Below are 17,078 nucleotides of genomic sequence, written 5' to 3'. Positions count from 1 at the left end.
AGCTAAGAAGAATCATAGCAAAATTCTTTTCCATAGGTAGCAGTTCTACTTAAGTGTATCCATAAAGGTTTGACATCTCTGGAAGTAATTGATCAATTTTTTACTGTTTAAGCATGTTTTTGATTTTCTTAAATTTATGTGAAGTTACTTCCCAAATTATCTGTGTATTGCAGATTGTACACAGCTAGTTTGGGGATATACTCAATATCTTTTATGTAATTAGAGTTCTTGATTGAAGTCATAGATTATTCATAGCTCATAATTAGAAAAATATAACTTCCACAATTTTTTCTCATACATACTATTCCCTAAAATTGGATTAAAATTTATTATTGCAAAGCTACCGCTACTCTAAAATCTTCTTTCCTGCACATTTGCCAGATTATCCACAGAATGAATGTAAAGATGGAAGAATTCTTTGTCTTACTAAAATAAATATGTGCAATATTTTAAACTAGTTAGACAGCTCTAGTAAAGAGAAAGACCTTCCCTGAAAGTTAACTTAAATCCACACTACGTTTAGAGCCATTATGGTAAATCCATATAAATCTGTATTTTAGACACCAATGATTAAAACTCAGGAAAAGTTGGCATGAAATTAAGGATATTATACCTTTTTCCATTCTAATAATATTTGGGTTCTGTTAAGTGACTACAAATTTTGCTTACATAAAGCTTTCAGAAGCTGACCTGAAATTAGATGTGTCTGTCACAGCATTGTCTCATAACAGGCTTAGTGAGAACCTACCATCCAGCCCAGGGGGATGTGGATTTTATGGCACGATCTGAGCTCATTTCTTTGTGGAAGGCACATCTGTGTTACACAACTGAGTGCAGAGCAGAAACCTACTGCCCAGACAATGCTCCACCATTCAGAAGTTCTCACTGTTGGCAGAACTAATTGACTTGATCTCAGTGTGGCCAGCACCTAACTCAGTATCTCTGCCTAAAGTCCCTTTGCATTGTACAGACATGGTTAGGGATACTGAGCCTCCTGTCCAATAGGGAACTTCAGTCTATGTCCTGGCTTGTTCCAGAGGTAATCAGAGGAGATAATTACAATTTCACCACCTGTTATATTTCTGTTTCCTTTGCTGGCATTAGGGGGATTGACATAAAACCAAGCTGAGAATTTTCTGTGAAGGCAATACAGTAACAAAAGGAGCATATGAAACTTAGCATTTTATCTCTTCCAGTAGCCAGCTTTAGGGTTTACATTTATTTGTAGCTTTCCAAAAAAACACAGGAAGGAAGAATCATGCCTTTAGAGCAGTTTACAGTCTAAACAAGATGATCACAGAAAACTGGTGCAACAGACACCAGAATTGTTATATGAGAGATTTCACCAGTTTTTACTCTAATATAAGGTATGCCTTCATTACTACTTATTCTGCATGTACAGTGGGATAGAGGAGCTCTGGGTGTTGGCTACAATTCCACCTTGCTGAGTTAAATTGTTCAAATGTGTCCAACGGCCTCTGCTCAGAACCATACTCACATCGAACTCCGGGCGCTCCAGCACAACTGGATGCTCAGTAATCCAGGATGGGTCTTCTGACGTGGGGTGTAGTATTTCTTTCACTGTGAAAACATAAATACTTGGGATCTAAAGGCTGCCATAGCAGTGTGAGGAGGTTATGTTGGAAGACTGACTGAAAAACCCTCTCTGATCTCAGATTTGTGAGTAAAATCTTCTCAAAAAATTTGTCAGAGAGATTTTATCCCTGGAAATGCCCCCCAAATCACTGTAGGAAGTACAGAGGAAAGATAAGAACAAAGGGGTGACAGCCCTCTTTCATCACCTCTAGCAGGATCACTGAATATTCAACAATAACCCAGGTATTTCCTTGTTCTGCTCAAGGCCAACACAGGGCTACTAAGCTGAAGGTCACCTTAGTGCAAGGTGTATCATGTGAACCCTTTTTATTCCTATTAATTTTTGGAAGTGTTACTGGAATTGCACAGCACAAACCTTAGTGTAAAAATAAAAAAAAAGAGACTAAACTAATGGATTAAAAAAATGGGATGCTACTGCTGATGATTTGGCCTAGATAAGACCAGAGCAAAACAAGCTGTAACATAGTTGGTTTTGTTCTCTCTGTTTAATTATTAAGAGGGCAACTGAATAATTTGCTCATCTGAGATCTAGTTTATAAAAATTCAGATGTGTGACACACCAGTGCATCATAATTAATACTCACCATTAGTAAGCTGGAGAGAGTTAGGGTCTAAAGACAAGGAGGTGTTTTCAAGCAAAGCATTTTTCTGGAGGATTTCAGCAATATAATCTCGGAAATCACTGATGGTGTACACAACTGTGGGATTATCCTCTATGCCCATAAAGGAGTTGTCCTCCACCTTGTTGGATTGAAGGTTAATCAGGTCCCAGGTGGCATTGGTGATGGCTTTTCCATCAAATGTAACAGCATAGTGAACTTCTACCCCACTTCAGTTGTACAAAGACAAAGAGAACACAGATGAGAAATGCCAGGTTTTCCAAAGTATAGCAAACACTGTGATATTTTTTCCCAAGAACCTGTTCAATACACTTTTTAATATAAAAATATATGGCTTTAAGGGATTCTAAATAAAAACTATTTAATTCTTTTCACTTTTGTATCTGCTTGTGCTCTCCACCAATGCAAAGTTCTCAAGGAAAAGGCTACCAAAAGCTGACACCTGGTCTGGTCCCAGCCCTGTACTTCTACTAATGAATGGCAGACAGACCACAAGCAGACCAAAAGGCTGGCTTTTTACCAGCATTATTAATGGACCCACCAGCATGCAGTGGTGAGAGTGATGATTTTAAGGTCATGCCAATGATGGGAATGGTTCTGAGGTATGAAAACCAAAAGGAAAAACAGGCTGTATATAGCAGCAATCTACAGTAGCAAGTGAGAGAGCCCTGATCACTGTCACTGTGCAGTGTCAACTTGTTCAAAAGAATGTCTTTAATAGCAATAAAATGGTATTTAATACAACTTATAATTGGGAATGTTTATCTAGATTCATTTGATCATTTGTTCTATAACTCGGTTTTGTATCTGTGTACAGTTTAGGGTTTTTTCATATTAATTCTCCTCCATTATCTTAATTTTCTTTTTCTGAATACATTTGCATGTCCTTTTCCACATGACAGTATAGGCAGCAATCCAATTTACCATACACTGGGCATAAGCACAAGGGAGCTTTAGAAAATATAACATATTTTGGCTGTACACAGAATACAGCAAGAAAATTAAGTAATCTATGAAGTGTTAGAAATATGTGCCCTGAATACAGGTTTTGCTCATTCCAGGGAGCTGAATTGGATTGCTAAAATAATTTCTCTGTTCAGGGAAGTCTTCAAGTCCCAGCACCAGATACAACAGAGACATAATCTGCAAACACACTGACTAAAATGAGGAGCCTGCTGGAGTTTTGCTGGTGGCTCTATCATTGAAATAAGTCCAAAATAAGCTCATCAAGGACACTGACTGTCAGAAGAGGAAATAAAGGACAGCAGTAGTGAAAAGGCACAGCAAAGATGGAACAGAGCATGCTCCTCAAACACAACCTTTAGATTTAATACAACTGTACTGTCAGTTGCCTTTAATAATTCCTAACAAATAACTACAACACCATCATCTGTCTGGAAAAGGCTAAACATCTGGTGGCTGGAACATAGTCTTTGTGAACAGTTGCATGCATCTTATCCTCCAGAAGTGCACAGTAGTAGGGGATGGCTTTAAGTCACTACAGTTTGTGAAGAGATTTGTGTTATCTAACCTTTCTCCTAAAATTAGAATGCTCTTTAAAATTCTCCATGGAAACTGGCTATGCCTTTGCTGAGATATACACAAAAGAAAATAATACACCTAGTAAGTTAATGCCACAGTTCATTTTCTGTCTTGTGAAATTCTTAAAATACTAAAGAAAATTTAGTATTCTTAACTTGCATATATCTGATGAAAAACAAGTCCAGACCGATCCCATGTTCTGCTAAAGAACCTTTACGAAAATTCTGGTAAAATGTGCAGCACCTTTGCCCTTTAAGTAGCTAAAGCAACTGCCTTTGCTGGAGAACTGTGGTTTTCTTGCCTACTTTTATTTCAGTATAATAATCACCCCTGATATATTCAAGACTTTGCTGCAAAATATGAAGACCTCGAGTAATCATTAAGCAATTTTGTTTACTTCACAAAAGAGACTCTTATACACAAGTTAGCCCAGTAGCTGACTTGTGTTTAGGTAGACTTTCCCTGAGTATTTCTTTTTATTATTATTATTAGGACTTAAATAAGCAAATTAGGTTTATCTTTAATCAAAACAGATCAGTTACTTGCATTTTTTGGTAGAACCCGTCACATAATATTTATGCTGGATAACTATCTTGCTCTGGAGCCAAAACTACAAATCCCCAAAACAATGTCCTCCAGCTAAACATGTTCTTTCCATCTGTATTATAACAATATTTATAAAAAAGTTGTCTTTACCTGTCTTCCTCGGAAGGGCTGAATATAAAAACAAAACAGAACAGCAAAACCTGTTAAATCGGTGTCATAATTTCCTTTAAGTCTTATAGTTTTTACAAATCTGCTTTGGTATTCTACAGGGCACACTAATTTGAAAATGCACAAAGCAATATACTACTAAGTTGCATAGTTATTCTGCTACATAAACTGTTCTGCTTTTACTGAACCGATATTTCCTATTGATCCCAAGGAATCAGCAAAGACATCTCAGCTTACTACACATAATGCTGTTCAAGATCAAGGAGATCAAGGCTCACTAATTCTACCTAAAGGTTTAGTCTACAACCTTGGGGTTCTGTCATGCACAGCAGAGGAGAGAGTTCTGGTGCTCTGCCAGAAATACCAACCTTTTATTTGTCTCCCCAAATGAACCAAGAGCTTGCAAATGTATTAGACTGAAAATACCAAGATGGAAGGTTTTGCTGCCTTTCAGGCTGAAAACTGGACACAGTCTAAGGTTCCAGCCACAAAACCTTTCTCACTATAGTTACTTTGCTACCTGTATGTAATCTAGCTACAGTTCCCTAGGCAATAAATTCTAAGAAACACAGCTTACAGTCTCAAAGAAAACACAATTTAGATTAACTCATGAACAGTATCATTAGATTCTGAAAGTTATATCCAGTCCATTCAAGAAAAATCACAGTTTGTGATCCATGTACCCCAAAACTCAGACATCAGATGTTTGATGCATTAACTTAGCAAATTAACTTAAAATGTCATTCTGAAGCACAAACTGAATTCAGGAAATTAGTCTTAAAAAAAATACTTACAGGAATAAAGAGAGTAAAAACATTGCATATCAAACTATTTGCCCACCTTTGTTTTGATCCAAGAGAGAAAGACCTTTACATATTCTAAACACCAACATTTAGAGTCATCCCAAATTAACATTAAGAAGTTCAAAAAGAAATTTAAATACACCACATTTTTCCAAAAAGGTTTGTGTTCTTCCTTGTTTAATACTAGGAGATATCAACAGTATAGAAGTATTAGATGTTAGTGTACCTTTTAATTTTACGATAGAATCATTAAAAAAACCCCAAACCATGATATTTGCATTTGCATACAGCTCTGTATTTCTATTTCAACTGTTATATATAGAGGTACCAAATATGAAAGCACTTGTCCTTTGGTTAATACATCCTAGGAACTCCCACACACATGCCCAGCATTCTTCCAAGCATCATGGTAGCTCACTGCACCATCATACATGATCAGTTCCAACCACCACGTATGCATCAGTATCTTTTTACCTGTAATCCAAGATGTGGATGTTTTTGTATCCAGGTAGTACTTCAAAGACACTTTTAATCTATTTTGAGGAAAAAACAAAAGATTAACACACCTTCACCCTACTCATGTGGAAAAAAAAAATCAGGAAGTGTTTTCAACATTTTCCATAAATATACCTGAGCTGTTATATCTAACGGGAAAAAAATGGTTGAATATTCTCTTTCTTTATGGAAGAGTAGTTTTGGTGACATTGTTTCATTATTAGAAAAGGAAAAGGGAAAATAAAAAGTATGAAGAACAACATCCAGCATTCCCCAGCAACTGTATAGAAACATTCAAGGAGACTGCAGAGACCTGCACGGCCCATAGTGGACTACATTCTTTTTTCTTATTTATGCAGCACAAATCCCTCTCTGCCCAAAGAGTTTCCATTACTTCCCACACCTGTCTGGATTAAAAAGAAATCAGGAAAATGCTCTGGACCTTAGCAACTTAAGTGGAGCAGCGGCTGCCATAAGAAAGGGACCTCTCAGATTCCAAAGAGGCACAACATAGTGCAAAATACAGCTCATCTCCACTGCCCTAAACTTACAAAGGGCTCAGGAGAGACCAGCAGTGCTGTTCCAAAAAGACAACTGGGGACAGCAAAATGGAAGTACATCCACGCCTGTTTCAATAGTCAACTGTGCTACAAGATACAGAATATTGAAGGTTCATGCTGGTTTGGAGGGGTTTTTTTAGCTCCCAAAAGATCTTTGCCAGTTGAGGATTATTTTTTACTCTGCAAATTCTTATTCCACTCCCTGAGATCCCTATTTTTAAACTGTCTCTGGTGAGACTTAAACAATCAAAGTGCTGCCGACTTTCTTTTTTTCAAGAGCTTCTTTATTCATGCTCAGAGAAAACCAGGCAAGGGATCAAAGGAGTGGAACATCCATGTGCCAGGACTCTGTCTCATCTGACATTTCTTATGCACACACACACACACTATGGCATTGCTACTTGGCCACACAACTAGGAAAATTAAGATGTCTAGCCTACGCTAGCAACTTGTGACAGTTGTGGTGATGCTTTTTGGCTGCAGTGAAGAGTACATCTCTTTCCCATCTGGCTCAGGATCTGGCAGAGGGTTAGCCCCAGTAAAAGGGATTCAACAGAGAACCCCAACTAGATGGGACAAAGAAGGAAGCAAAGCTAGAGAAAAGATAAGCCTCATGATGAGCTGCCGTATGGCACTCTAAATACCTCTCCCAAGAAAAAAGAAAGACAAACTCCCTGACACAAGAAAATTATGGTAATAAAGTTACCACCATTATGGACAAAATTTAAAAAAATTGGAAATAATAGGGAGAGGAAAATTAGAACACAGCAGTATATTATCATACTTTAGAATACATTTGTATATGGGTGGGCCAGTAACTTTATTTGTAGCATTCAAATGAAAATAATTGAAACAATTTTTTTAATAACTCATACATACATATGTATATTTATATGTATAATGCACTTATGTATTTTTTCTTTAAAGTAGGTGCCTAACAGTCTAAACCATAGTTCATTCCTGCTGACTCCAATGGGATTTGAGCATGTGTTTAAGAACTGGGTGAAGGGGTTTTAAAATGCAGTCCCATGAAGTGCTCACTCTGGGCATAAATGAGGAGCAAGAGTTGTCTTGGCAGCCTACATTTGAGAGAGGATCTCACTGCAATGCAAACAATTCATTCAAAGAAGTGTTGCTCCTGAGCACAAATAACAAATGAATTCTGCTGTTTGTGAATTCTTCTGATCTCCCCATTTATCACCAACTCTGTATAGACAGTAATTGTTAAGGTATCCTCTATCCCATTTCAGCGCATGTCCAAATCAGCAGATGCTGATGGACCTGTCTACTTGAGAGTGCTGGCAGGCTGGTTTGCTCAGACCCTCAAATTATCTTTTTTCACTGCCCAGAACAGCTAATTACAGAAGAATTCAAACTGCAAGACTTGATTAGAAAACACTGAAATGAACTCTAATCAGACTGGTCACTGGAGAGATGTTAAATGTTTCTTTGAAATTTAAGATTTTCAAGTCCTGCAAATTTAATAACTAATGAAGTTGCATCAGTAGGTAAACGAGACTAACTACTTCTCTGTGAGTTTAAAAGCTCTACTGCAGTAACACTGACAGGGAGAGGTACTGAAAAATTCCAAAAGAATGGTAAGGTCTATGCCAGCCCTGGTAGAAGTAGGTCTTTAAAAGGACTAAAATAAGTGAAAATATTGGATTCGTTTCTTTTGCTAACATGAGGCAAAGTAAATTAAGGAGATCAGAAAATGGGGGAAAGAAAATGAGAGCACAATCCCTCAGAAAGATCCTGTTTAGACTATGTCCCCATTCAGGGGTTCAGCATAATTTTCTGATCCTCCCAAAAGCATACTTCTACCTCTTTTGCCCGCAAAAATTATAGCAGGATATACCATTAAAATCACAAAAAGAAAACTAGGGTCTCCAGCAGCTGGCATGCTACGCACAACGTATGGCACTTTTCTGCTTCAAAAGGCAGCATGTCAGACAGAACAGTGTATTCCCATAGTGGGTGGGTATTTTCCAGCCTGCCTCAGGCCAACAAAAGTCTTAAGCTGGTTCTGCACAGCCCACGAGAAAAAAGCAGCCCTGACACTGACGCTTTGTGCTGCTATTGCTTTGCAGAGCCAGCAAAAGGAAAAAGGAAGTTAGGGAAGGTAATCACCTGAGAAATGAATCGTTCAGACAGCAGTTGATGCTCCACAGTAGCTGGGTCCTTCAGCTCCTCACTGTACTTTTCACCAGCAATCAAAATGTTGAACTCAATCATCTGCTCAGTTACAGGTCTCACTAGCTTCTCATCCTGCGTCTTTATCTCATTATTGATCTGGAAGGGAAGGAAGAAGGGAAAAAACAAGAGTTGATTTAAATGCTTTCTTTTTTGTTTGTTTTGCCCATTGTTTTTGGTTGTTGGGGTTTTTTTTGAAGAAAGAAATCCTTGTTGCTCACCACAGACCAGATTCCTACCTAATGTGGGTTTACTCCGTGTAAAAAGCATCCCTAAATGTGTATGTGTACAAATGGTCTGCCATCTGTCAATACTACACTACATTCCCAAGTTTGGATCCAAATATCTTTCTTACACGGGACAGAAACTTCTCCAGCTGCTGCAAATCTGAAAGTTTCTCTGGCTCATGGTGGAGCAGAAAACCTGAGCCCTGTATGGACAGGAACAGCTCAGGGCACTACTGGTGGGCTGGTCACGGGTATACTTAATGACACATGAAAACTGCAGTGCAAAGCTCAGCATGCTCACTTGAGCCATCAGCACACTTGTTTGCCTTGCACTGTAATGGAGTGCTTGTGAAGCCTCAGGGACAGAGGTAGCAACTAATGAGGCAATCTACTAAGCAAGAACTTTTCTTGAGAATTCTCATATTGCAGATAATTCTATTTTCCATATGGATGTCTGCAGTGCAAGTCTTATCTAGTTGACCTCAGGTAGAAACAGAAATCCAGTTGTGTGGAATGTTTATGAGGCAATTTAAAGTACAGCCATGGATACTCAAACAGCTCACTTGAGCCCAGTCAGCCTAGGTTGATTTACCCAAAATGTACTCATTTATCACAAGGCTCCTACTTACTATTCCACCTGGAAGACAAGTTACCTTTGTCGAGTTCTACATTTGGAACAATACTCTGCTGTTCAGCTTCAATAAGTGAAGGATCCCACCCATACACAATGGGCACTGGGACCTCTGCTGAGCTAAAGCAGTGCCCTTCAACTGGTGGGTCTACAGCTGCCCAAGGAGCCCTGTGGCAGTGGCTGTACAATGCATGTGGGAAGCATGAAGCTTATCATAGCTGCCACAGGCAGCAGGCAATGCTAAGTTTAAATCTGATTTGAATGACTGAGCAACACAGAAAGAACGTTTTCTGCTTAGTTCCCTAGTATTTTAAAACCAGCTATTCCTTGTGGTATACTGAAAGATGTGAGAAAAAAAAAAAAAAAAGCCAGATTTCTGGGGCAAGGAAGGGAAGGCTGGCTTAAGTTAACTTTAGCCAAACAGACAAATGTCTTTTGCTAGGGGCTTTGACTTTGGCTATTTACATGCAGTTGTTGCTTTTTCCCCATTAAAAATGAAAACAGAGACCCACCAAAACAGACCTTTTCAACAAAACTGCAGCCCAAGTTATGTATGGTGCAGGAAATGGAAAAACCTTTCTCCAGAAAGTTTATCTGCTTCCAGTGAATAATGTATACGTTGTTTAGGGACCCTCTAAAAATTTTTAGTTAAATTCTCTTCCTCCCCCACTCCATCCCTTTTTCACTGGATAACTTTGTTAAAGATCATAATGACTGGTGCAGCACTTCAAGCTAGTCAGCATTTGAGAGATACACACTTAGCAGGCATATATATACTGCTATCATATGGCTCTGTGCACAACATATACTTTAAATCATTTATCAGTCCCCCAAAACCTGGTACAGTCAACATACAAGTGCAGGATATGAGCTTTGTTCACTCTTGGTCTTGTAATCTGCAATGCATTTTGGCTGCACTGAGCGATGATGAGGTGTGATGTAACTGTATAGAGTGAAAACACTGCAGCAGCAGCAATCTAATTCTGGTTTCTTTCTGATTTACTGAGTGGTCCTATTCTCTGCTCCAGCAGAAGTAGTAGAGGCAGTTCTGTTTTGAAAAAGAATGACTCTGTACATGGGACCAAACCACAAGTATTCTTGGTACATAATACAAAGCCAGACCCTGGACTTGAGTCTGAAGCCGTCTGCCTGTTTCATATTCAGTATTTATTCCAATATCAGAGTTCCAGTAAGCCCTGAAAGCTCTAGGAGTGTACAGTTTGGCTCAGCTTTGTTTCATGGCCATACTGTTATGGAACAAAACCCAGTACCATAAATCAGCTTCTACTTATATGCAGCATGTGAAACTTTGTAAGCTTCTCCATAATCCATTGAGAGTTTCATTTTTATAAGAAAACAAAAGCCAGCTGATTCATACCACTGGTTTGCAAAATTTTTTTCAGTCATGTAGGACCACAAATACTGCAGTTGAATTCTAGAGTTGGGATTAAGGTTTAAATTCAGAGGAGCTCTTTCCTATAAGCAAATACTTCCCTGGGTATTTGCCAAGTGGTTTTCAGCTCACTTCTACAGAGATGATTTAAGTACTGGGTATAGGATTCTCTGTGTTCTGACCTTTGTTTAAATATGACAGTAAGGGTGACTTACGATAAATAAAAGTTCATCTATATCAGCAGAGGAAAAGGAGCAGAGAATCAGAATCTTCAAGGCTGTCCAGGCCACTTCTCTGCATCCTACACATTGTACCACTACTACAATAGTGGTATACAATATACCAACCTAAGGTATATTGTGTTTCCACAAGAATAATAATGTTCCACATTCTTCTTGGAGCTTTCAGGACCACTAGGCATTCCCTCTTTAGTCCTAGTACTCTAAGCTAAATCCTCATCTGATAGCTCAGCTGATCTGTCCTCTCCCACTGCCAGGGAAGTGGCATTGCATAGCCTCTGCAAATGAAAAATACCTCCCCAGGAAATTATGTTAAACCTTTAGAAATTCCATGCCCTGGTTTTATGAAATCTTAGTTAGTATTAACACACCATGCTAACACCTTCAAATACTAGAAAAATGTAAACGACCATGAAAAGTATCATTTAGGAAAGGCAACAGAATGCTGAACCCCATGAAAAAAATCACTCACAGTGGTGTCTACAACATCTACCTCCTCGATGGTACCACCTGCAGGACTCTCAATGGAGATCTCATCAGGGGGAGGAACATTGGCAGCTGCATCTGAGTTTGAAAGAGAACGGTATTATTTTGTTTGGTTTGGGGGAGGTTTTATACCCATATACATGTAGATACCCAGAAGTAGTTCAGCAAGAATAAACCAACAGTCAAATTTGATTTCTATTCCCATAATCACAGCAGCAACAGCACAAGAAACACCTGAAGAGCCGGAGGAAAAGTACCAAATACACTAATCAGAATAAAATGTTAATGTTCTGCCTAAGCAGATGTATTTTTGGAAACGTGAAATTAAGTGCAGTAAAAAGGGCACAGAACTAATTTGTCGAGTAGGATTTTCATGATTCATACAGTAACAAAATAATGTCAGCACATAACATGATCTCCAGATTACAAACAGCATTATAGAGATGCAAAAATTCACAGCTCTTTCTGAAGTCCAAACACCATCAAATTTCTCAGTTATCTGGGAATTCAGAATCAGCCTTAACAGGAGTTAGATGAAAACTGACCTCTCAGTGTGGTAACATCAGCATCTGAAGCTGGAGTTGGAGTCCCACTATTGACAGATAAAAATAAAATCAGAAATTGAAGTTGGACATGTTGGACATTAGTTTGTTATATTTCTGTGATTCTGGTGGCACACTAAAAAGTGTATGTGCAGAAGAAATTTGTCATGGTACTACTTTGCTGATAACTTCATAAAAATTAGGTTTTGCAGTATTTCAGTTATCTTTTGCAACTTTGATATTGGGTCACTTGCATCACACAACACACCATGTGCCTCTCCAGATTGCTCACCCCCTTATATTCCAACTAACTTGTAGTTCTATCCAATAATATATTTTGCCTTCTAGCAGTTCTGTAAAGAAGGCAACTGTGAAGACCAGAAATAAAACACAAAGATAACCTGTATTACTCTATCAAATGTTCAATTTTTAAAGTACAAACACCATAACTCTACCAAAATCACTGCAAGAAGATGGGTTATTTTTATCATTAATTTTATTCTGCTTATTTGGAAATTTTCAAAAGGCATCAGCTTCCAAATCCAATTATTGGATTCACACACACATAAAACAACTCAAGGCCAAATGTGAAAAACATTTCAGGTAAAAATCAGATGAAGACTGGCAGCCTGAAGAAAAACTAACAGCTTTGACATGGCTCTTACAGTAAACCCAGGCTCCTTGGAGCCAATTCTGCAAGCCCCGAGCAACTGTCAAGTTACCAAGAGTAGGAAACATGCTCTGACAGAAACAAGTCGTTCCTGAATGAAGGAAAAATTATTTTTCAGGTTTGTCATACTGTTAATATATACAACCCAAGCTGTAAAATTAGAAGTTTAAGTGCTGGAGAGAAACTGAACTTCAGAAAGTTATTGAAGTTCATTGTATTGAGATATTTCTCTCACTTCTAAAAGAACTCCTTTTTTATTGGTGGCCATACCTGTGCCATAAAATAAGTATTGCAGCAAGTCTTCACTCTAATACATGCAACATTGGCCATGGTTCCAAGCCTTGCCAGATTTGATTTTTGATTCACATATTATATTACTGGTCTTGCAGTCTGTCCTCAAGGAAAACTTCACTCAGACTTGATGGATATTTTGCCTCCTTCAAGATGTATAATCAGTCTCTTTATGACTTAAAAAAAAACAAAGGCTTCCAGCACCAGCCAGACAACCAGATCCAAAGTTACACACTACAGATACCAGGGCACCAGCATATGATCAAAGACATGATAGTTGCACTAAGTTAAATGTCTGAAACAGTCTCTCCCCCTACCTCTCACGGACACATAAGGCTTGCCAATAAACAGAGCTGAAGTCAAACCTGATGAATTTTCTATTTAAGTCAAGAATCTTTTCACCCATCCTTTCCCAGGAGGCACAGGTTAGTCCTGCACGAAATGATTAACTATACCAAAATATAGTTCAGGGAATGTTAAACTGACAGGGTGAGAGCTCCACAACAATTACATTAGCAAAAAATAAAACAATCTCCAGACAAAACAGAAAATGCTTATTCAAGAGTTTATACAGTACCTTCATGCATTTTTTTAAACAACTAAAGTAGCTGAGCAATATGTAAGCTTTGAAATGTAGTTATTTGTATCTGCTTCCATCTCGTGGACACTGGTACCTGTTTTCAGCCAGCACAGCACAAGATAACTCTCTACCAATTCTTTGACAACCTCAGTAAATCTTGGAATCATTTCCAAGGTTGGAAAATTTTACTAGCAAGTATAACAGACAAGATCACCTCTCTTAAGGATATTTTTTTAAGAATGTTTGTTATATTTTAGACTGATTTAGTTTCCTTATTTGTTAATCATCTTAGAACTGCAATAGATCAGTCTGATGAAATATTTTCCAATTAGGTTCACCCAACTCCAGGATGCATTTCTTTTACCAGTTTCAATAGGAATTAGATTACAGTCTCACCAAATTACAGCATCAGTAAAAAAAGCATTTTAGTGCATGTTTAATGTTCAGAAGCAAGTATGATTCTACTTTTCAGCAGAGGTGAGTCTAATATTTTGTTTCTTACAAACTGATTTGTGTAACTAGGGTCAGAATAAAAACTCAACAAAAGCAAAGCGATTTGCAGCAAAAACTCTGCTACGGCATTTGCAATGTTCTATTCAGTTCAAACCTATATACAAAAATTACCTGAGTCTTGTATCAGCCCCCTTTTCTTTATAAGGGGGCAGTGAGAAACATGATTTATTGTGGTAAGCTCTGATCTTAACCTGAGACTCACAGGACTCGATCCAGCTGCCCACGAGTTGGTGCCCAGTATATTTTGAGGAGCCTTCAGCCACTCCTGACCTCCAGCTACTGCCCCACAAGGCACGGGTCACTCACAGTTCCCACATCATCCCTGGCAGCCTTCTGCACTCAGGGCATCTAAAATGGACCAAAATGACCATCTGACCAACTGAGCACCTAGTTCTCTGGTGGGTTGGCCTTGGTTAAGGGCCAAACACCCACCCAGCCTCTCTACAAGACAGATGAGCAAATAAGGTGAAAAGTTTCTGGGTCAAGATAAAGACAGGAAGATCGCTTACCAATTACCTCCATAGGCAAATTAGACTCAGGTTGGGGAAAACTGATTTATTGCATATATAAGTATGTTGGGATAGTGAGAAACTGCCAGACATTAAAACACCACTTATCCTCCACCCAGGCTCAACTTCACTTCTGACTCCTCTACCCAGCCAGCACGTGCTCTGCCTGTTCCAGTCTAAGCCCTCCCTTGGCTTCAGGGAATACTTGCTTTGCCATGGTAGGGTGCTTTTGACCTTGGCATTCCCTATGCCACAGTTTCTCATTCTTTTCGTTCCCTACTCCTCTCCCTGTGCCATGCTCTTGCCCTTTCTCACACAGGCTTTCCCTGAGGCACCACTGCCATGAGTGTAGGGCCCAGCTGTGCCCTGGGGTGGGTCTGTCAAAGCTGGCTGGAACCAATGTGGGGCAGCTCCGGTCCCTCCTCTCAGGGAGCCCCTGCTGGCAGCACCTGGGCATCTGCACCCAGTACAGTTGTGTTTGCCAATGTACCCGCAAGGTAAGTTTAAACTAAGTTACTTGAGTTTTTAGAGGAAAACTCCTCAAAGTAGACAAGAAAAAACAGACAGAATCACAAAATATGCTGAGTTAGAAGGGACCCACAAGGATCAAGTCCAGCTCTTAGCCATGCACAGGGCCATCCCCAAGAATCACACCATGTGCCTCAGAGCATTGTCCAAATGCTTCTTGAACTCTGTCAGTCTTGGTGCTGTGATCACTTGCCTGGGGAGCCTCTTCCAGTGCCCAGCTACCTTCTGAGTGAAAAACTTTTTTCTAATACCTAACCTAAACCTCCTGGCACAGCCTCAAGCCATTCCCATGGGTCCTATCATTGGTCACCACAGAGAAGAGATCGGTGCTTGCTTCTCCACTTCCCCTTGTAAGGATGTTGACTGCAATGAGGTCTCCCCTCAGTCTCCTCTTCTCCAGGCTGAACAGACAAAGTGACCTCAGCTGCTCCTCACATGGCTTCCCCTCAAGGCCCTTCACCATCTTCATTGCCCTCCTTTGGACACTCTCTAATGGCTTAATATCTTTCTTATATTGCAGTGCCCAAAACTGCCACAATATTCAAGGTGAGGCAGCACCAGTGCAGAGCAGAGTGGGACAATTACCTCTCTCGACTGGCTGGTGATGCTTTGCCTGATGCTATGGTATAAATCACACTCCCAAAGGAGGAGGAGTTGGCAAATGGAAAAGTCTAAAATTAGCTTTCTAAAGTACTACTTCTAGAGCAGATTACTAGTTATAGACTGGTATAAAAATAAAGTCCTCCAAGTTTCAAAGGTCCCAGAGGACTCTCTCTGTCACAGACTCCAACAAATGGCAGCTCTCCAACACTAAATGTCACCTTAAGCACCAGGTTAGCCATGTGGTGACAACCACAGACCAAGCCAGGCCATAGGGCAACCACAACAGTGCTGAAAATCAAGGTGAGACTAAGGCCACTGTCAAGGTGAGAGTTGAGGCTGCATAGCAAACCCATGTCCTTAAGCAGCAACAGATCACACTTTGTCAAGGCCAGGTAATACATACTTACTGACACCAAGGGGCTTTCAAATACAAGCCCTCAAGAGCTACCCAATTTTCTGACAAAATACTACTGCACGGCTGGCTGGAAATTAAAAGCCAAGGGCTTAAACACCACCTAGTAAAGCTGTAATCAATCTAATCAAACAAGACCAATCAAGTATCAAATTTGGGCAAATCAGCAGCTATCACATTTTCTCAGGAAGATAAAATATTGTTTTATGAAACTGTGCTATAATCAACCTCACTTTATGCACAGTGTTGGGTTTTTTTATGGCTTTACCAGAATGGTGAGGTTTGCTTTCTTTCTGCAGGCATTTCTTTTAGACTTCTACTTCTGTTAACATATTAATTTTTCAAATGCCCACTTTATTGATCTCCTAAAAAAGCAGCAACAGTACTAGGCATCTCTAAGGAAATCACTCAAAATGCACATGGCAACGCATACGCTGATTTGTTTGAACACACCACTTTTCAAGCTAAACATAGATTCAAATTCCCCTTCAGTTACATCACTTAAAATACAAGGGATTTTTTTTTGTTTGCCCCAGGATTAATCCAGGGCCCACACTTTATTTTTAATTCTACCTACACAAGCAAGCCACTCCAGGTGGAGGGACTGTATTCTAGCAAGAGTTTATTTTGAATTTGAGACACAGACATATGAAATGTAATTTCTATTGTCCTACCTGCATGAGTCATGCCCTGGATCATCTTGGCTGAGCAGTAAGCAAAATATAAAAATATACACATATGTATGGAGATGCAGGAAGGAATACACACAAGCAGACTGTCTAAGCACCAGAACAAACAACACTGCACTTGTGTTTCCTTGAGGGAAACAACTGCTTTCAGATCACACAGCTCTGTTAGACAGCAGGTTCTAGGCAGGGGTAAGACAAGATCCATAAGAGCCTCGGAAGTT

At 39.3% G+C, this 17,078-nt stretch overlaps 1 protein-coding gene across 2 annotated transcripts in view; it reads right to left on the bottom strand.

Moving 5' to 3' along the window:
• IMPG2 (interphotoreceptor matrix proteoglycan 2) overlaps window positions 1-17,078 on the bottom strand; it is a 54,589-nt gene that overhangs the window by 11,973 nt on the left and 25,538 nt on the right. For both annotated transcript variants that reach the window (XM_064644197.1, XM_064644198.1), the window contains exons 6-12: window positions 12,066-12,112; window positions 11,507-11,598; window positions 8,482-8,643; window positions 5,771-5,829; window positions 4,476-4,493; window positions 2,202-2,446; window positions 1,499-1,581 (exon numbers count right to left, since the gene is read on the bottom strand). In XM_064644197.1, coding sequence (XP_064500267.1) covers window positions 1,499-1,581; window positions 2,202-2,446; window positions 4,476-4,493; window positions 5,771-5,829; window positions 8,482-8,643; window positions 11,507-11,598; window positions 12,066-12,112 — 706 coding nt within the window. The remainder of the gene's footprint in view (window positions 1-1,498; window positions 1,582-2,201; window positions 2,447-4,475; window positions 4,494-5,770; window positions 5,830-8,481; window positions 8,644-11,506; window positions 11,599-12,065; window positions 12,113-17,078) is intronic.

The sequence above is a fragment of the Pseudopipra pipra genome, chromosome 2 (assembly GCF_036250125.1).
Source record: "Pseudopipra pipra isolate bDixPip1 chromosome 2, bDixPip1.hap1, whole genome shotgun sequence".
NCBI classification, from domain to species: domain Eukaryota; kingdom Metazoa; phylum Chordata; class Aves; order Passeriformes; family Pipridae; genus Pseudopipra; species Pseudopipra pipra.
This window is presented reverse-complemented; position numbering and strand designations above follow the sequence as displayed.